Genomic DNA, 21,650 nt, shown 5'->3' on the forward strand with positions numbered 1-21,650 from the left:
ATGCTTAAATAGAAGAACATGGTTTAGATAATAGGAGCCCAGGAACAAAGCACAGGAAATTATTTGCAAAGCTTCCATATCATGACAATTACCATCTAATTACATTTTTATACCTTAAATCCATCTGCTATTCAGTTTTTTCAAACACTGCTTCAGAGCTGCAATTCTAAATACACTTACTTTCAGGGTCCCACTAAAATAAATGGGATTTATTTTTCAGTAAATATGCTTTAGATTAGGGTGCAAGAAGTGTAATTGTATTCTGAGCTTTGCATAAGAATTATTCTACATATGCAAACTACAAGCCTCTATGTCCTCTATTTTCAGAATAGCAATTTGAAGGTCATCGCACAAATGCTGCTTTAGGCAAACTGTATTCACCTAGAAAATAATGTATTACCTGGTAAAATGCAATCACCTGCAGAATTTTTACATGATTCACTATTCTGCAGTTTTGCATGTAGGTGAAAGGCTACATAAGGAAATATAAACTTAAATATGCAGCTGAGACTAAAGAAATGCTGCTTGTTTCATTATGACTTTTGAATATCTCATGCAGTTCAAAGCCCATGAAATATTAATATTTGTGAACCCTGAAACAAGTCAAGGATTACACAGCTAGCCTGGATACAAGGCTAACTTCTTTTTAATTCCAACACTGTAGAGGAAATCTATAAGGAATTATCTATAATCTTCTCTCTTCCATAGCACAGTCCTACAATGTCTACTCTTAAGTAAGTAACCACTGAGTTCAACAGAGCTTAATCTCTGGTAAGTGGATATGGAACTGCAGCCTTAATCATCTTTGTATTGCCATGAACATATGGAACTTTTCTACCATTGAGGTCATTGCTATTGGTCCAAAACACACTGCAAAAATAATTTTGTTTGAGACCACTTTAACTGCCCTGGCTCAGGGCAAGAGAATCCTGAGAATTGTAATTTATTGTGGCATCAGAGCTCTCTGACAAAAGGCTAAATGTCTCACAAAAGTGCAGTTCCCAGAATTCCCTAGCACCAAGCCAGGGCAGTTAAAGCAGTCTCAAACTGGATTTTGGATCTTTGTCTCTCATTCTCTTTTCTGCTCCAATAGTTCAATCTATAAAGTTGAGTCCAAATGGTTATTATTGATTGCATCCTTGCTTCTCCTCTTTTTACATTTCTTTAGTAGTTCTATTCCCTTAAAATATATACTTTAGCAAGCATGTCTCTCCCTAAATTATACACTTTAGCAAGCAATTGGTTAACCTGGAAGAACATCTCCCTTATACATCCCATTCGGCTGCTGAAGCCATCTAGAAAAGCCTTCCTGGTAATGTCACATGGAATTCCTTAGCAATGATTCAAAGCAGAGTGTTTAATATGATGGCACCTACTATGAGCTCTTCCACTGAATAGTCAATGTGCTTCTACCATCCTTCATTTTAGATATACAGTGAAAACATATTTATGCAGTGTCCAATGACACAGATGTCATAGTAAGACATCATATGAAAGGCCACAGGTTCTCTAATACTGGTGTGCTAGATTCTGGTGATACAAGAATCACCAGGTGATTCTTACCCTGGTGATACAAGAATACAACTCAGATCATTAGCAAAGGAGTGAATAAGTAATGTCTATACTCAGGTATAAGTCTAGAAATTTTAGTCAAAAAATTGACCAAAACAACCTGAGTCAACTTATCCACGGGACAATATAAGTACTATAGGTCCTGTACTTTAACTCTTATTCAAAAAGGAACCACCCCCTGATGAAAGGCAAGAGTGCAATCTGTCCTGGAAGCATTGATCCCCCTCTACTCTCTCACCCATACAGCCTTTAGTGTCAGCGCTAACAGTTATGCGTGCTGGAATTTTGTAGGTGCTTTGGCATTGTTTTCCTTTCCTTCATCCTTTAGGTCCTTAGTTACATGCTCTTAAATTTTACCCTCGACTTATCTATGGGTCATATCAAAATCCATATTTTTGACCCCAAAACCTGTTCTCGATTTATACACAAGGTCAACTTACAGTCAAATAAATATGGTAGATTGTGTTAAACTACATCCTTCATCAGCCCTAGCCAGCACAACCAAAAATGTGGGAGGGAAGGAGGACCATAGTCCAATTGCAGATATTCTAGAAAATCGAACCAGGGAGACACAGAAGTGCAAGGAAGTTCAGCAAGTTTTATTAGCTGGCTGGCTTCAGAGAAATATCTTCCAAAAGTCTGAAGCCCTGATCAATAAGTGACATAACCTTTTATAGGGATTCAAACAAAGAACTTCCAAGGTATACATTGATTGGAACATAGAATTCAAACATAGACATCCCTTGTTGGTTATAATAGTATACATTTGAAGCCCCTCATGGGCATCACCATCAATTCCCTTATCAGGACTGTTTTCACTCACTGTCCCAGCATGGTATTCCAGCATTCCTTATTTTTGGGTAATTGCAGACATCTAGGCATCACTTTAAGGCAGAAGCCCAAGATGTCATGAAGAAGCCATGAAAAGATGTCCTTTTCCCTAATTCAGCTTCAGGCTATCTATAAAACATATTTACTATCTTTCTATTTAATTAATTTTGTTAATTTTTTGTCTTCCCTCAGTCCAACTGTATCTATATGGCCATACATTTCTCCTCTGTGCCTTAGTGGCTGAATTTTCAAATATGAAGTACAAATGACACTTATAACAAACTATTCTAGTATTTTACGTTTCTTTCAGAATGATCCATTCCATCACTGCCCCCAGTTTTCCATTTCCTCATAGCTGGAAAACATTCTGCAGCAACTGAGCATGTTTAGTCTGTAGTGCATCACATTTCATTTTTTCCACTTCTGCAAACCTTTCCTACAGTCATGGTGACAAGTCCTTATTATGTCTCAGAAGCCACGTTTTGGCTACAAAGCCATCATAAGAACATAAAAAGAGACATACTGAAGCAGACCAAAGACATATCATGTCCAGCAATCTGTTCACACAATGGACAATTACCTATGTTAAGCCACTAGAAAGACACAATTGCATTGATATGTGATCTCCAGAAACAAAAACTATTGATTACTGCCTTCTATTAACTACAGTCAGCCCTCCATTTTCATGAGGGATCTGTTCCGGACACCCCCCCTACAAAAACGGAAACTCACCAATAGTCAAGCCCCTTTGGCTTGAATGGCGGCGTGTGCCCATCCGGGAACATGCCCCATTTAGTCCTCCTACGTTTGCCCCCTGCAGATACACGAGGGCCACGGATTTCAAATCCATGAATATGGAGGGGCGACTGTACATGCAATCCTCTGGAAGACAACACCATTAGTGACTATCCCTGAATGTCCCTTTCGCTAGAGATCTTTCAATGTTTGATCCCAAGCAATGTTATAACTATTCCTGAATTTTAATATACACTTGTGAGCCAGTCTTGAAAAAAAGTTTCTTTTCTTAGTTATCTCCTTGTTTTTAAGCTTCATATGGTGGATGCAATGTAGACTGTATCAGCCTACTGTCAAACTTAGTTGGTTTGATCTAGCATAGCAAATAATAGCTGTTCTCAGGAAGAAATACTCACCTAACTAACAAAAACACCAGCAGGCATTTTGCTGCTACCCTAGAAAATCATACTGAAAGTAAAGAGAAACTGTTCTTCCAGATATGCTATATTTTAACCTCTCTCTACTTTTATTCACATGAAGTCTGTTTCCCCAGATAACAGAAACAGGAATAAGAATCAAAAGAAGAGATCAGACTTGCCAATTTTCACCCACTGCCTGATAACACTTTATGCTCACACATTTTCAGTAAGAGTTTTTCCAATTTTATGTTTTAACTTTATTCAGCACATGAAATCTGGATGGGAAAAGCCACTAGGAGATGGAAAGGGAAATGAAAACTCTTTTTCACTAGTCAACAAGCAAGACCATTAAAAAAAGTGGCAGCAGAAACTACTGTACTGTATTATGAAGTCTCATACAAAAACGCAGAAGAAAGAAAAGCTCATTTAAACATCTCTTTTTAAACAATTAGGCTGCTACCAAACCATTAAAATAGTTTAACATGCTTTTTAAGCATTCTTATTCAATACACTGCAAGTACTACACAATTTTATTATATAAAATTAGTTGCCTTTTGCAACAATTCAAAACAGAACCTAGATTTTGGTAATAACAGAAGTTTATACAATGGCATACAAGAACACAGAAACCTTTTATTTAAAAAAAAATTACCCACACAACATCTGCAAAACAACTTGCAAAATCATATGTCTTAACAAGGCATCAAAAACTGAATAATTAGATAGCCAGGTAGGTCTCGCAGAAAATGAGGTTTCTTTCATTCATAACCTGGAAAACCTCTGCATTGTGTTGTATTGCCTCTGCTACAGAAACAGTGGTGTCATTATCAATTTGTTTGTTGAATTTGTAAAATCTACATATTGCCTTTCAGATAGACTTTAACTGCAGCCACCTTGGGGAAAAAACAATTCTGAAATGATAAATAAATAGTGGACAGTGACACCACCGTAGAGAAAATTCTACCATCAGCACTTCTTTTCATTACAGTCAAATAACCCATTAGTGGCAATTGATTATTTAGGCCTGTTACAGACTGCCAAAATAAAGCTGCTTCAGGTCTCTTTGGAGGTATGCTATTTAAATGATGCATGGGTCCTAAGAGTCCGGAGGTCACGCCAAAGCCACACTCCATTTCTAAACACTGGAGTGCAGCTTTGGTGCAGCTTCCAGATTCTTAGGATGCATGCATCATTTAAACAGCATACCTTCAAAGAGACCCGAAGCAGCTTTATTTTGGCAGTCTGTAACAAGCCTTAAAGAGGTTTTTAAAAAAGCAAGAAAGCATGGCCCGTTCCATTTTTTTCTGCTGTACACCGTCACTAAGATATTGAGATTCACTCTCCAAATATAAGAAAGATTCTTAACTTAACTCAATGGTTTTTTTAAATGTGCTGTTTATTACCTATACACTTTATCTGAAAGGCCCTATCTCCCCATATGAGCCTATCCAAATTTTAAGATCTCTTGGTCTCACCATCATGTCAGGTATGTCTGGTGGAGACATAGAAGAGAGCCTTCTTGGTTGCTGCTCCAAGGCTATGGAATACCTTCCAATTACAGGCTAGTTTGGTCCTCTCTTTGCTGTCTTTTCATTTACAAGCAAGATCTTTTTGTTTAGATAAGGCTTCAGCTTTCAACTGGCTGTGCAGAAGGGTCTTTTAACTGGTGTGTATGGGTGTATGTATACTGTACTTTTACCTTTACTATATTTTAAACAATTTTAAAAATATTTTAAATTAATGTTTTAATAGAATTACTTAGGAGCTGTACAAACAGCCGGTTCAGGAGCCACTCTGTGCCGCCTCTGGAAGAGCTGGGTTGGGGACACAGCAGCTGCATGCCACGCCCCCGACCCAGTGCAAATAGAAGCAGCAAAACATGGCTATTTGCGCCCTAGAAGGCTTCCACGGCATGCAGTAGGGTTTTTGAGTGTGTAAACACTCAGCCCCCACGCAATCCTAGTTCGGACCCAAGCCAGCACAAAGTGCCAGTCTGTCCAGGCCCTTAGTTTCTTTTCCCAACTTTTGCATTATACATTGTTTTAGTTTCATTCTGTTATATCCCAAACTATAAGCCATGTTGCATTATAAATTATATAAATAAAAATTACGAAGTCAAAAATATATATGAAAAAATTTACGTCCTTCATTGCATTGATTAATGCTACAATAATTGATACTGCAACATTTTGACTTTTACAAGGGCAACCAGAGTAAATGGCACATTTATCATTTTACAAAAGCCCACTTGCTTGTTCAGTATTACCTTTTTTAAAATCTACTTTCAGAATATCCCAATCCTATTTCAATGTGTTTTTCATATATGATTACTCAGAAAGTTCAGGAACTTTGATACAGCAGCAGCCAGGTGCAGTAAACCAGCAAAATAAATCAGTGAAGTAACTGTGAAGTTTGTATATCAATTTTCTTGACAGCAGTTACATGTAACAGCATCAGCCAGTGACCTGGTCTGATAAGATCTGCTAGAGAATTAAATTGAATATTGTGCCATGATACTCATATTGAAGAACTTAAATGTCATGTCTTAATAATATATAGATTCTCTGTGCCTGGCATATCTTGTGAGAAAAATAATGGATGTTGTATGATAATAATACTATATAGATTTTCATTTTAGCATCTAAAACTTGAACAAACATGAGTCTTAATCCTCAATTCAGGACTTGTTCCTAGATGAACGTGCGAACCTGGCATATATTACTGAGAACTGTGGAGATGAGAAGAGGAGAAAGATAGCCTCTCTCAGCTTTGTCCACTTGGATTTTCTGCACAGCATCAAGCAAGACCAGTGGGGAGTAGGCGTTGCAATGATCTCTTGAGATAATATCCCCCTGATCAGGCAGCCTATCACTCAGTCTGCAGGGTCTGAGTGTGTTCATTGAAAGATGAGTGGTCAGAACAGATTAGGATTCTGTTGGTGTACTGACCACTCTCCTTACTTGTATCCCTGAGCTAGCTGGGGTATTCCTGAGCTTCCTGGGGTACTAGTAGTCTCAAAGGTGCTGCTGGCTTCCCCACAGCTTGAGTACTCAGAATCTATGCTGAGGATACCTTGCTGGGAGTTATTCAGGACTTCATGTCCACCCTAGCAACCACAGGTCTGTTCCAAATGGGTTTTGCCACCTCTCATGCTGCTGGGCACACTCTGTCTTTGTTTCCTCTACAGGGTGGGATGATGGTGTTCTGGGAAAGAAGCTTCAAACTGTTCCATTGTCATGGACAGATCACCTCCTGGGGCCAATACATATGGGCACGATACCATGGGTGCACACCCATATGGTTTGCCATCTGTTGCAGCAGTTTCCAGGAAATTTTGCAAACAAACAGCCATTTTTTCAGATTGTACTAAGGGTCTTTTAGGCTGAGATCAGACCGGAACCACCAGATCAAAGTCTGGTCTGGCTTTAGCCTGGGGCTATTGGCCTGAGTTGTCCATACAGATGACACCAAGCTGGGGGAATGCAGACCTTTGGGCTCATGCATTTAGGCCCTAGGCCAGGTTTAGATTTGCTGCCTCAGAGTCTCTGCAGGAGTGAGAGACCCATTAAGATGGTCTGCTCCAGGAGGCTTACGTATCCAGATGGATTCCTGATGGCTGCTAGCAATCCTGTCAAATATAAAGTCAAAGGCTTTCATGGCTGGGTTTTTCGAGCTATGTGGCTGTGTTCTGGAAGTGTTTATTTCTGAAGTTTCGCCAGCTGGGTTTCCCAGCAGACAATGGATCACTAATTAAATAGACATCCTGAGGCCTTGCAATTCAACAACAGACCAACGCACAGATTAACATGTAAACCACTTCCTCTCAACGAAGGGTCACACAGTACATATATCCCACTCACTTCCATGCCACCATTCTCTGAAGATGCCAGCCACAGATGCTGGTGAGACGTCAGGAAAAAACTCTTCCAGAACACGGCCATATAGCACGCAAAACCCACAAAAAACTAATCCTGTTGAAGGCGGCACAGTGATTAAATGCTGTACTGCAGCCACTCACTCACAAACCATAAGGTCACGAGTTCAATACCAGCCTGGGGCTCAGGCTTGCATCCTTCTGAGGTCACCAGAATGAGCACCCAGACTGTTGGGGGCAATTAGCTTACACTTTGTAAACCACTTAGGGAGTGCTTAAGTGCACTAATAAGTGATATAGAAATGTACTTGCTATTGCTATTGCTAAAGTCTAAGGAGATGGAAGCATAAAGGCAAGTGAAATAGAGAGTAGAGCAACAGCAGCAGAAAACTCAGAGTTCAACCAAAAATAGGCTAAAGTTTGGCTGAAGGCTTATGGTGGGGCAATAAGGAAGGAAGGAAGGAAGGAAGGAAGGAAGGAAGGAAGGAAGGAAGAATTTTTTCTGGCTTATTGGATTTGCACTGAATGTTCAGCAAAGTTGGTCTGGGATCTGTTATAATCTGGCCCAACGTGAGCCACTCAGTAACTTGCTGCAAAGAATTTGTCCACAACTTTGCAGATAAAATTGCTTGGATTCACTCTGTTTTAGACACCAGATTTGATACAGGTCTGGTTGATGTCACCTAGCCCCTGCTCGCCCAGTGTTGATGGATACTTTGCAATTTGTGCAGCCCCAAAATGCAGACAGGATCCTTGGAGAGGCAAGAGCCACCATATGTGTACCAGACCCTTGCCCTTCCTAGCTTACTAAACAGCTCAAAGGAGGACTGGCTGGGTAGTTAAGTGATTAATGTTTCTTTACATGGCAGGGTCCCAACACACCTGAAGGAGGCTGTGGCAAGACCTTATTTGAAGGGGGAAAAATCACACACACACACACACACACACACTTTCCTTGATCCTATTATATTGATAATTCTTAGTCTCTCTCCAACGTTCCATACCTCGGCAAAGTACTACAGCGTGTGGTGGCTTCTCAACTCCAAGGGTATCTGAATGAAGCAGATTATTCAGCCTGGTTTCAGACCTTGTTATAGAATGTAAGTTTGGTCATCTTGGTGGTATTGGTTCTGCTAGACCTCTGGGTAGTTTCAATATTACCAACCATGGTATCCTTCTGATTTGCCTCTCTGGGTTGGCTAATGGAAGCATATACCTCCTTTGTTGCAACAGCTCCATTGACTGCTGGTCCATTTCTGGACAAAATTCAAAATGTTGGTTTTGATCTACAAAGCCCTGTATTTCTTGGGTCTAGGCTATTTGAAGGACCATGTTGCCTCTTTATGAGCCAATTACAGCCCTAAGATCATCTAGAGAGGCGTCTCTCTGTCCTACCACCTTCTCAGGATCATTTGGTGAGACCAAGAGAGCTTTCTTGGTAATTGTTCCCAGACTTTGCAACTCCCTCCCTAGAGAGGTCAGGATGGCCCTATCTTTGCTCTCCTTTTGTCAGCCAAGTAAAAATATCTTTATGCTGCCAGGCTTTTAAAAACTGATGGGGTGGGTGGGATTAATGTTGTGCAGTGCTATTTTTAAGGACTGCATATAATCTTTTAATGAATTTTAATGTTTCAAATGTTTGCTATTTTAACTTTCTAAATTGCTTAAGCAATTTTTATTTTCATATCTATTTTATATGTGTGTGTGTATACTCTTATACTTTTACTTTTATTAATGACTTTATATACTTCTTAATTTATATTGTTTTAAATGTTATTAGCCACTTTGAGTCCCATTACTGAGAGAAAGGTGGGATATAAATGAAATGTACCTGATAGCTCTCAAAAGGGGTTCTTTTGCCACCTGCTCTGCCTCACTGCCTCACTTATCAAGCAAGGGGCTGAGCACACCAGCCATAAAGGCCAGCCTGGGGGCAGAGTCAGGGCATGGCGTCCACATGACACATGCCCTAACTCCACTCCCAGGCTGGCGTGATGCCGTGTAATGCTCCACATGGTGCATGGCATCACAGCACTCCTCTGGTGCTGAATCCAAAGGAGCGCCATAAAGCTGTAGCACCACGGCTATCGCCTCCTTTCCAGGGCACAAAAAGGAGCCACTTTTTGTGACTCCTTTTTGCATCTTGGAAAGGCCACATTGGGACCATGATGTGCGGTTGCCACAGCCCCGATCCGGCATGACTGCAGGCTCTACCTATGTGATCAAATAATATGGGAATAAAAAACAAACTTTCTTCCCCTTCTATAGTTACAGAACATCTAGTTTCAAAAATTAAATCTGAAGTTCACTTTGCAGACCCCAGGATTCTTTCTGTGGGCCTCAGAACCCCACATATTTTTTTTCCTAAAGGCATGGGAGAACTGCACCAGAAACCTAGTTCTATAAAACCCTGTTTCAGTCAAAATCACTCTTAAAAAATGATTTTGAACTATTTCATCAAGAAGGGCTGGTACAGTCTACAGTCAGTCCAGGAAGGTGGAAAATAGCCCCTATGACTTCTAAATTACCCAGCCCTGATTTAGTAAGTGAAATGAAACAGATCCATTGGAGAAAGATGAGTGTGTTTCAGAAGCTGAATGCTCACACTGATGCCACAGAAAATAAGATCTCCACATCATGGTTTGGAAAGATTAGCCCACAGCAATGGCCAAGACCTCTCCTGATCCCAAACTCAGTCATTACCCTAAACTTTACTGTACTTGTAAGCTTGAATGGACTATCAATCTCAGATAATCAAAGTCAAATCTTGGTTACAATTTTTTTCCTGCCCCTTTCAGCAACTGAAACCTTTCAGAATGTTTCAAAAAGTAGGAAGTCATTGTGTGGTCTATGCAGTGCTTGTAAAGTTACTTTTTTACAGGAATGAATACAATAACATACCAAAACCATCCACAAGTGTGCAATGACAGGATGGTGCTCTTAGGGCTCATTCACACTCTGGAAATAACCCAGTGTGAAACTGGATTATTTCTGTGACATTCCCACAGGCCCCGAATGTATCCAGCACCATTTGCAGGAGTGGGACACGGTAAAATCCACTTAGCACAGTGTGTTTGACACCGGGTCCTTAAGTGCATCTTTTTTAAGCGCCACAATGATTTGGATCTTCAGTTGTGTGAGTATGATACCGAATCAATCCGGATTGTGCTGCATCCATGCCTGGAAATGGAGGCACCTCCATTTTAAACTGATATGAATGGCAACAGGGTTAAAATGGCACGGAGAGGTTCAGGAACATGAAACATATAGTGGGAACATTGATCTGGTACTACATCACTGTGGAGATCCAGATCTGCTCAGGACAAAAAAGTAAGCGTGAATGTCCCCTTAGACGCATGCAATACTTACAGGGCCATTCCTTATAAGAGAATTTGTATGAAGTACTGTATATTCTCATGTTTAGGTCTAGAAATTTTACTCAAAAAATTGATCAAAAAGCCCTAAGCCAACACATCCACGGGTGAATGTAAGTACTGTACTTTAACTCTTATAAAAGAAAGGAACCATCTCTAGGTAAAAGCCAAGAGTGCAATCTGTCTTGGAAGCAGTGATCCCCTTCTATTCTCTCGTCCATCAAGCCTTTAGTGTGACCATAAACAGTTTTGCCAACTGGAATTTTGTAAGTTCTTTGGCATCATTTCCCTTTGTTTCATCCTTTAGATTCTTTGTTTGCTCCTACGTTTTACCCATGACTTATCAACGAGATCATATCAAAAACCATAACTGGGCCCTGAAACCTGCCCTCAACATATATGTGAGATTGACTTATAGTTGAGTATATACAGTACTCTCCGTGCAACTAGAGTCTTGCCTCTACAATCCCTGCTTGCTATAATCATATGCATCCTCATTTATATGCAAATCCTTCTGTATTCAATGGCACTTGTGCACGTGTATATGTGCTTTCTAGTCACCTGTCGACTTATGATGACCCCATGAATTTCATAGTGCTTTCTTAGGCAAGGAATACTCAATGGTGGTTTTCCTTTCTCTGAAATATAGCCTACAGCACCTTGCATTCATTGGCAGTCTCCCCTCTTCTGGGCTGATCCTGCTCAGGTCTGAAGATCAGAGCAGATCTCGGTATAGTGAGCTTGCTTCCTAATAAATTATTCATTACCGTAACTTTAAACAGGAACTGCTAAATCCAGATTTGGTCAAAAGCGATTCAATAAGAAAGCAATGAGTCTAGGCATGAATAAACCTGGATTTGACTCCACTTTCCTTCAATCACGTTCAAGGAGTAGATTTTCCCCCCTCTTTAGCCTCCAACTGGTTTGAATGTTGGACTACGACTCTGGAGACCACAGTTCAAGTTCTGGCTTGGCCATGAAACTCACTGGGGCCTTGTTCCTGCTAACGGAGAATTTGGTGCCTGATCCCAATTGCTCAATCGGCGCAAAAATAGTTCCTGGTTCCCACTATGTTTGCACCAATTCTACCAATTCAGATCAGGCACCTTGGCCTCTCCAAGCCCCGACTGTCCCCGGCCCAGCCTCCTTACCAGCTTCTTCTGGTCTCCTTCAGCCTCTAACCGGCTTCCCTGTGGCTTCCTTCTGTTCCCTGTGGCAGGGGAAGCTTGCAGAGAAGCCTCCCCGGCTTCTCTGTGACCTCTTTTGCAGCTTTCCCCTGACCTTCTTCCATTCCCCACGCCTGGAAGGCCAAAGAGAAGCCAGTGGCCCAGGTACAGAAAGGAAGGGAGGCCGGTGACAGGGAGATGGCCAGGGCCATTGCAGGTGTATTTTTAAACTGTATTTTTAAAGTGCATTTTAAAGCTGTATTTTTAAAGTGCATTTTAAAGCTGTATTTTTAAAGTGCATTTTTAAGCTGTATTTTTTAAACTGTATTTTAAAGTGCATTTTAAAGCTGTATTTTTAAAGTGCATTTTTAAGGTGTATTTTTTAAACTGTATTTTAAAGTGCATTTTAAAGCTGTATTTTTAAAGTGCATTTTTAAGGTGTATTTTTTAAACTGTATTTTAAAGTGCATTTTAAAGCTGTATTTTTAAAGTGCATTTTAAGCTGTATTTTTTAAACTGTATTTTTAAAGTGCATTTTTAAGCTGTATTTTTTAAACTGTATTTTTAAAGTGCATTTTAAAGTGCCTTTTCTGTGTATTTTTGATGCTTTTAATGCTAACAATTGTCCCTTGCTTCGACAAGGATAGTGTGGTGATGATGTGATTTGAGTCAGCTTCTGAAGTTGAGAGAGTGTCACCTTCCAAAGTGTGGTTTTGGTGTATTTTTTGTGCTTTTAATTCTAACAAGTCTCCCTTGTTGTGACAATGATGGTGATGATGGTGATGGTGATATTGATATCAGCAAGCCTCTCAGGCATGGCCAATGTTAGCTGCTCTGATTTTTACAAACTCATGTGCAGTGGAAAAAAATCAAAGTCCCTTGACTAAGTACACACTTCTGAGAAGTAGAGTTGGTGCAAGAAACCTGAAACGGCAAATCCACTTCTTGTGAAACCACCTTGACATGTTCAATATGCATAGCCATGTTAAACCATGCTAAGTGTTAAACTCAAGGGGTTTGATTATGGAATAAGCCTCTGAACTATGCAAGAGGCCATGTTAAGTAAAGCCACGGGAAGTGCCCAAATGTGCTGTTGTGTGTGTTTTGGAACGGAGGGGGGTGGTTTGGGCAGAAAAGGAAGTCCATTTCTGCCATCTGACTAGGAATAATGCCCAAATGTCCTCCATTTTGATCATGCCTAAGAAACATGCATTTATATTAACATTTTTAAAAAGCATCAATTTTTTCCGCATGTCCTCCATTTTTATAAAATGTGCCCTACATTTGAAAAGCTTGTCCTACATTTGCCCTACATTTGCCCCGGTTTGGAGGTCCTGACTTATGGCAACCCTATGTCCGCACTGGAAATGTGGGATAGGATGGATCCTTCTGAAGTTCTTTTTCTCTAGAAGCAGCAGCAGACAAGACTCGCACCCAGAGCTCGGGGCATGTTTGTTTCTCAGAGGGGAAAAGGACAGCAAACGTGGTGAGCAATGAGCTGCTTCAGACCTTAATGCAAATACTGAAAGGAACCCCCCCCTTCATTTCAGCACAATGGGCAAATGAAAGGAATAACTGAAAAGATGATTGCATCAAGGCTTTGTTGCTAGTAAAGCACTTGTCTTGCTCAGAGTTCTGTAAGTATCTTGCAAGCCAACAAAGCATTTTAAAGATAAGTTCATCAGAAAAATACAGGTGAGTACATAATAGAGTACATGTAATACAGCTGTAAACATTTCATGAACTGAATTTATAACAGTGTTTTTAGCTTTTATTTGGTAATGTCCTACATCCTTCTTAAATGTCCTCCATTTTGTGGTGTCTTGCCCTCCTTTGCTGTTAGCACATCTGTTTCCCTGCCTCATGGTCACCATAAGTTGGAAACGACTTGAAGGCACATAACAACAGCCAAGTTTATAGACTGAAATAACATCTCAGGAAAAGGGACCAGCTTGGGATAACCCTCACGAAGCAGGAGATCTTGCTTTAGGCGGAATGACCAGATGTCCTAATCGCAAAGGAGGACAGGGCACTGCAAAATGTAGGACATTCAAGGGAAAATGTAGGACATTGTGACATAAAACCACTAACATAAATATAAATTCATGCCTCTAAGTCATGCTCAACATGGAGGACATTTTGGAATTCGTCCTGAATAGAAGGCTGAAATGTAGGACATCTGCATCAGGGCAGGTCCTGGAAAAGGAGGACATCTGGTCACCCTGGTTTTGAGATGTCTGCATCTACATTCAACTCTCCCCACATTAACACCCCCTCAAAAAACAACAACCCAAATCTCCCATGGTTTTCTATTATTATTATTATTGTTATTGTTATTATGCTTTATTTATGTAGCACTGTAGATTCACATTAGAGGCAACATCTGTAGAAGCTGGGTTCCTAGCCTTTCAAGTCTTTCACCACAATGTCTCACAGGACTACATTTCCCAGAATTCCATAGCATAAAGCCATGGCAGTTTCAATTGGGTGTCAAACTGGACTATTTCTGTGGCGTAGATCCAGGTTGGCACCGCTTGAAGTGCCATGGCTCCGTGGATTCTGGGAACTGTAGTTCTGTGTGAGACATTTTAGCCTTCTCTGTCAGAGACCTCTGGCGCCGCAACGGACTACAATTCCCAGAATTCCATCGCGTGGAGCCACGGCCGTTAAAAGTGGCCTCAAACCGGGCTATTCCTCCAGTGCTGAGGTCCAGAACAACCCAGTTCGAGACCGCTTTAAACTGCCCTGGCTGAGTGGAATCCTGGGAACTGTAGTTCGTTGTGGCACCAGAGCTCTCTCTCTCTCTCTCTCTCTCTCTCTCTCTGACAGAGAAGGCTAAGTGTCTCACAAGACTACAGTTTAACTGCTTTTAACTCTCTTTTTTTTCCTGGCTCAAGGCTATGGAATTCTGGGAGTGGGAGTTTGTTGTGGGTCCAGAGCGGAGCTCCACAACAAACTCCAACTCCCAGAATTCCATAGCCTTGAGCTAGGAAAAAAAGAGAGTTAAAAGCGGGGCCCAAACCGGGTTATTTCTCCAGTGTGGACGCAGTCTCCCAAAACAAAATGTCCCCGGCTACTCACCCCGGGATCCGAGGGCAAGGAGGAGGAGGCAGGCGAAGGGCGCCGAGAGCCGGCGAAGGCGCTTCTCCCTGCCTTCCTCCTCCTCCTCCTCCTCGCGAGGCATTTTTCCTCCTGGCAGCAAACTCTCCGTCTGTTTCGTGAGGGGAAGAAGACGGAGAAAGGGACGGGAAGGCTCTCCTCCTCCTCAGCGAGTCCAACCGCCCTCAGCCAGGATGGTCTCCTCCTCCTCCTCCTCTTTCTCCGCCTCACAGCAGAAGGAGGCGGCATAGGATGGAAGGGGCGGCGTCGCCATCTAGCGGAGGCCTAGGCCGCTTCCCGGGGCAAGCGCCTCGACGACCAGGACGACGGGCCCCCCTTCTGTCAGGCCTCTCCTTCTTCTTCTTGTGGAGGGAGGCCACGCTGTAGCATTTTTGAGACTCATTGGAAGAAAGGATTCAAAGACATAGCCCTGTTAGTCGCTAGAATCAGGACATAGAGAAATCTTGCAGCACCTTTGTGACTAACGGGAAAGAAGAAGTTGGCAGCAGGAGCTTTCCCAGGCTTAAGTCTACTTCCTCAGATGCATTTGGTGGGGTGAGGAAGTAGATTTGTAGCACCTCTTGAGACTCATAACTCCAATTGTTATTGTGTGCCTTCAAATAGTTTCCAACTTATGGTGACCCTAAGACCTGAGGGTGAGAGTATGTGACTTGTCCAAGTTAAAAGGCAGGTTTGCCATTGCTTTCCCCTGTGGCTGAAAGAACATGACCTGCCCAAGGTTGCACAATGGGTTTTCATGGCTGAGCTGGGATTCAAACCCTGGTCTCCTGATCCCTCAAACAACTATGCCACACTTTCGCTTCCTTACCTACCCAATATATCCAAATAACAAGATGCTCAAACTACTACTCCATACTGGCTCTCGTGGCACTTCCTTTGTTGCTATTGTTGTTGTGTGTGTTCAAGTCATTTCCAACTTACAGCGACCCTAAAGTGGGGTTTTCATGACAAGATTTGTTCAGAGGTTCCCCTGAGGCTGAAAATGTGACTTGCTCATGGTCACCCAGTGCATTTCATGGCCAAGCCAGGATTCAAACCCTGGTCTCCAGAGTTGTAACCCAACATTCAAACCACTACACTATGCTGGCACTTCCTTACCTACCCAATATATCAAGATAACAAGATTATTACCTGAGGACCCTTTCCGAGATATCCTCACACAGTAAAATGCTTTGAGTGGCTATGAAAAGAAAGGACCTTTTCAGTAGTGGCCTCTAAACTGTGGACTATTCATTCATATTAAGAGGCCATCTTGTGTTTTTTATTTCTCAGGTAGCAAAAGAATGATGGGCTTGTATGCAGCTCCACAACTACACATTCACCAATATTAGAAGCAGCAAGACAACTCTTGGAAAACCAACCTTTCCTAGACTCCAGCATGGAAGCCTGTAAATTCTGATTAATTTCCAAATTGAGCCAAGGAGAATTTGCCCATCACTAGTTATTAGTTTAATTTCATCGTATGACAGAAGTCTCTAATCATGTAATGCTCACATCTGAATGATGGGTGGCTCTTCCCAAGGACATTCTTGCTGCAAGAGAAGTTTACTTTTAGATCACCTTCATTGTTTCTATCACACAATATATATTTTTCCGCACAGCTTGCCTTGCTATGAAGCTAGCAGGATGTTTTGTTTGTTTGTTAAATAGTGAAGGTGAGTAATTTTCTGACTGTTCCTTCAGGTGGAAACATGAACAAAAACATTTGGGAGGAAAAACAAAGAAATTTATTGCACAGGACTGCTCTCAGAACGGAACGGAACAAGTGAGGGATGAGTGGGGGATGCATTTTACCGCACAGACAAGCCCCTCACTCGTTCCGTTCCATTCCCCATCCGTTCCAGAGGGGGCGATTTTTGAGAACTGTTCAAAACAGTTCTCAAAAATCACCTACTCTGGGGATGGATTGAGAGCAGAAGAGAGAGGAACGGAATGAGTGAGGGACTTGTGGAAGTGGTGTCATGGCCAGCCAAGATCAGCTCTCGGAGGATGAGGAGGAGCCTCCTCCAGAGCAAGAGCTGATTGAGGCTACACCAGGTGGCAATCCTGCTCTGCCAGGTCACAGCTGTGCTCTCCCAGCCCCAGAAGAGGAGGCTCAACCAGGTCCTAGTGCTAGAGAGGGGACTCCTATGGTGCAACAGCCTAGTGGTGACTCTGGGGAGGAAGCTTGCCTGGAGGTGCCTACTTACAAAGAGAGAAGGGCTGAGAGTGCTTGCAGGCGCAGATCCAAGAGGACTGCAGAGAGGCAATCAGCCAACCAGCCTCAGGTGGCATGGGGGAGAGTTTCCCTTACTTAAACTGTTGAGAGACCTTCACTGTTTGCCAGAGTTTATTGCATGATTCCTTGGTGTGATTGCTGCTAGCACTGGCTTCTTGTATCTTGATTCCTTGTTGCTTTGACCTCGGATCAGACCCTTGTTATCTTTTGGCTGCTTTGACCTTGGACTGTTTTGACCACTCTGACTCCCAGTATCCTGACTTTGGCTTGGCTTTCGGTTTGCTTTGTCTTCTGGTATCCTGACCTCGGCTTGACTTCTCGGACTGCTTTCATGCTGAATCCTTGCAAGGTCTGTGTTTTGCATCCACTTGCTTGGCTGAGCCATTCTTATTGGCGTGTCTGTGAGTGCTGGCCGCAGTCCAGGACATGTGGTAAAATGTGCCCCCCCCCCCCCCCCCGTTCCATTCCCTGCCAGGCTCCTTTTGGACCGTTCTCCATCTATGCTAGAGCCCTGTGCGATAAAGTTCATTGAGTGCCTGAATTTCTGAAACTGTCAAATGACCATGCCTTCTTTCTTTCTGTGGAGAAAGGATTCAGCCTTGCTCGTATTTACACAATGTTCACAAGAAGTATGAAGCAGGGCTGGGAGAAAGAGGAGAGAGAGAGAAGAGAAAAGTTACATGAGTGTTTCATTTAGTAAAACAAAGGAACACTGAGTAATAGTTTATAAAAAAGAAAACTAAGGGCCTGTGCAGACCAGCCATTAAGGCTGGCCTGGGGCGGAGTCAGGGTGTGGCGTCCATGACGCATGCCCCAACTCTGCCCCCATGGTGGCATGATGCCACATACCGCTCCTCTGGAACTGAGTTTACACGACGCATTGCCAAAGGAGCACCTTAGAGCTGTGGTGCTGTGGCTATCGCACCCATTCCAGGATGCAAAAAGGAGCTGTTTTTTGCAGCTCTTTTTTACATGTGGCTGCCACAGCCCCTATTCACCGCTTTTGGAGGTGGCTGCAGGCCACCCCTTAGGTGCAGTCTGCACAGCCCTAAAGTTTTAAAGAGTTCACAGACTGGAACAGTGTTGCACATCTTTACAAGTATGTTTCTCATAGTTCTTATGCTACCCGCACATCTACATGGGACATCTAAATGTCATAATAGGAGTTAACTGCGAAACCCACAATATTAGAGGTACTTTCAATTGCTCATCCTCTAATGTGACATAAATCATCCTCTGTTATTATTACTATTATTACGTTTATTTATATAGCGCCATTGGCTTTACATACTGCTTTACAAAGGAGTTAAAACAATCCAAAAATAAAAACAAAGCCTGCCTACAACAGTGACCTTCAGAACTCTGTGTTGGACAAACAGGTCAGTCTCTGAGCTGCTACCCCAAGACCAGAGCTCTGAGTGCCCCTCATATTTTATATCAAGTTAATACTGTATTAAAACGAGAAGCTGGAGGGGTGACCTAGGAATAACCCCACTGTGGATGCATGACCTCTTCATACTTGGAAAACCTGGTTTGTGCTAGCATGGGAATTAAAGGGCACCCTCCGGGATGGGTTTCCTAAGTCCCCAGCATCGGTCCTGTCCCTCTAGAAAGAGGTGACGGGATCATGGCCAAAGAAGGTGATTGCTTGTGACTACCTGGGGCAAGGACATTCTGGCTAGGAACAGTAATCCCTTTGTTCAGCGCATTCACACAAATCATCTGACTATCTGATTCTATCTATCTTTTCTTTTTCCCCTGGGAAACTATTTAGCAAAGCTTCTAATCCTTTCAAACCTTGGTTTCTGCCCGCAAGACACAATTTGGGATTTATATACAGGTAGTAAAGCAACCATTTTCAAGTTGAGTTTATAAGCAGAAAGGCACTCTGTCGGTTTCTTCTCTGTTCCTGACTCGCACTGATTGGAATCAAGATTCACATCGATAATGTATCTCCATTAGCAAGGCCTTAAACCTATTCTATTTCTCCCACTTTTGTTTGCCTAGCTCTTGTGTGTGTCTGTGAGTGTATGTGCACTTTCTGTGTGTTGATTAATAAAACACAAAAGCCTATTTGAATTTGCCTCTGGAGTTCTGTGAGATTCAGACCCGGTATACATTTGGGTTGGTATCCTGGGCTGCCTGTTATCCCAGCTGCACTATAACTAAGTACCAAATTCCCCTAAAACATATTAATTTGTGGGCATCCTCCCCAGACCTCAGCATTTTGGGTAACAGAGTGAGAAGATAAATGGGCACAAATCAGACATTGGAAATGGGAATACACAAAAACCAGTTTCAGAACACTTCAATCTTCCTGGGCATGCCATCTCAGAACTCAGCAAAGCAGTCCTTCAACAACAACAGAAATACAAAGGAAATTTGGAAACAGAAATGGTAGAACTGGAATATATCCACAAACTTCAGTCTTTTGACAGTGAGTTGAACAGGTACAATGGTTTCCTGGCACACAATAAACTTAACACTAGTTAACACCCCAGACTCATCAGAGCTTTATTGACTAGTTTATTACAGTACATCTCTCTTCTGGTTCCAGCCAGCATCACTACATTCCTCCCACCATTCATATGGTTATCTCCTCACCTTGGTTTTAGACAGCATCTTTCCTCCTGCCTTTGTGTCCCCGTTCCCCCCTCCCCCATGACCATAATTAAAACTGAACTTGTCTCTTCATCACCTTACCCACAAGTTTTGTATTTCTGTTGCTATTCACACATACAACAAAAAGACACGCAAAGCATGCTACTGGCTTCGTGGTAGAGCAAGTTTTGCTGAAAAATAGCTGTTAAAGGCACTTCACTCCATGCATCTGATGAAGTAGACTTAAGTCTACGAAAGCTTATCCTACCAACTTTTTTCTCTTAGGGCCAAAACACACTGCAGAAATAATCCAGTTTGAGTCTGCTTTAACTGCTCTGGCTCAGTGCTAGGGACTTTTGGGAACTGAAGCTTGTTGTGGCACCAGAGCTCACTGACAGAGAAGGCTAAATGTCTCACAAAAATATAGTTCCCAGAATTCCCTAGCACTGAACCAGGTCCATTAAAGTGGTCCCAAATTGGATTATTTCTGCAGTGTGTTTTGGCCCTAGTCTCAAATGTGCTACAAGTTCCCTTTGAGTGCTAACAAATGTGACAGATATGGTGCCAGAGGAGAAGCAAACTGATATCCTCATAGACAAAATATTACCAATAGAAACAGTCAAAGTGACTAAATGTAGAGAAATCTTGTTTGCATCCACACTGCAGAAATAATCCTGTTTGATACCACTTTATGCTATCTTGACTACACTCATATACATGTTTACCTGGGGACAAGTCTCAGCGAGCAAGATAGGACTTACATATGAGTAAACATATGAGTACAGAATAGTAGTGCAAACTGAGCTATTTAATACAGTCTTAGAGTATATCTCATTTATTTCAAGAGTAGACATGGATAGGATGGTGCTCCAAGGCTTTCTTTCTTTTTAAAAAAGCTATTCTTAACATGTAGTATCTTTATCTTCAGATTTAATGTACAGATGGTAGTGCAATTATATAGGCTGGAGAGATTTTAAATTTGTTTAGTTAACAACAACAACAATTTTTATGGACCTGGTCAGCATTCATTTCTCCCTCTTTTCTATATAGGCTTTCAAACCATTCCTTTCTTAGGCTTTTCTGCCACACAGAAAATAGTATGCCATTAACTGGCAGGAAATGGTTCGCAAAATGAAAGTGTATGTGTTAAAATATTAATGAAAATCCATCAACTGGCAAAAAAGATTGATAGAAATTTATAAGGGTAAGTACTGCATAAGTGGATTTTAACACATATTCCAGTGGCATAACAATTTATATCTTTCCATTACAAACTATTATGTGACAACAAAATAAAGCAATGAAAAACAAGCTGGGTGTCTTCAGAGTTAAATACTGTTAAGGCTGTAATCCTCAGGCTGACTTTCTAACAGGTCTAATTTACCTAAATGGGACTTTAGTAATAATGTTTATGCCTGAGCTGTAAGTCGCATTGATTTTAGTGGGAAAGATTTAAGTGTATGCTTAACTCTGGTCCAAAACACACTGTAGAAATCATCCAGTTTGAGACTGTTTTAACTGCCCTGGCTCTGTGCTAGGGAATCCTGGGAAATGTACTTTATTGGGGCACCAGAGTTCTCTGACATTGAAGGCTAAATGTCTCACAAAACTACAGTCCCCAGAATTCTCTAGCATTGAGCCAGGGCAGTTAAAGCGGTATCAAACTGGATTATTTCTGCAGTGTGTTTTGGACCTCTGTTGCTGAAATTGATAAGAGAAGTGTGAAAGTCAGTCAGTTTG

General features: G+C 41.8%; 1 protein-coding gene across 2 annotated transcripts in view; it reads right to left on the reverse strand.

The window, feature by feature from the left end:
* Positions 1 to 15,611, reverse strand: part of B3GLCT (beta 3-glucosyltransferase) — a 119,700-nt gene extending 104,089 nt beyond the window's left edge. The window contains exon 1 of one of the 2 annotated variants that reach the window (XM_089512537.1): positions 15,053 to 15,611. In XM_089512537.1, coding sequence (XP_089368663.1) covers positions 15,053 to 15,319 — 267 coding nt within the window. In that variant the 5' untranslated portion in view covers positions 15,320 to 15,611. The remainder of the gene's footprint in view (positions 1 to 15,052) is intronic. The other variant, XM_089512538.1, reaches the window with a different exon arrangement.
* Between the last annotated feature and the right edge of the window lie 6,039 nt (positions 15,612 to 21,650).

This window comes from Sceloporus occidentalis, unplaced genomic scaffold (genome assembly GCF_023333645.1).
Source record: "Sceloporus occidentalis isolate IW3139 unplaced genomic scaffold, rSceOcc1.0.p SCAF_2, whole genome shotgun sequence".
Taxonomy (NCBI): domain Eukaryota; kingdom Metazoa; phylum Chordata; class Lepidosauria; order Squamata; family Phrynosomatidae; genus Sceloporus; species Sceloporus occidentalis.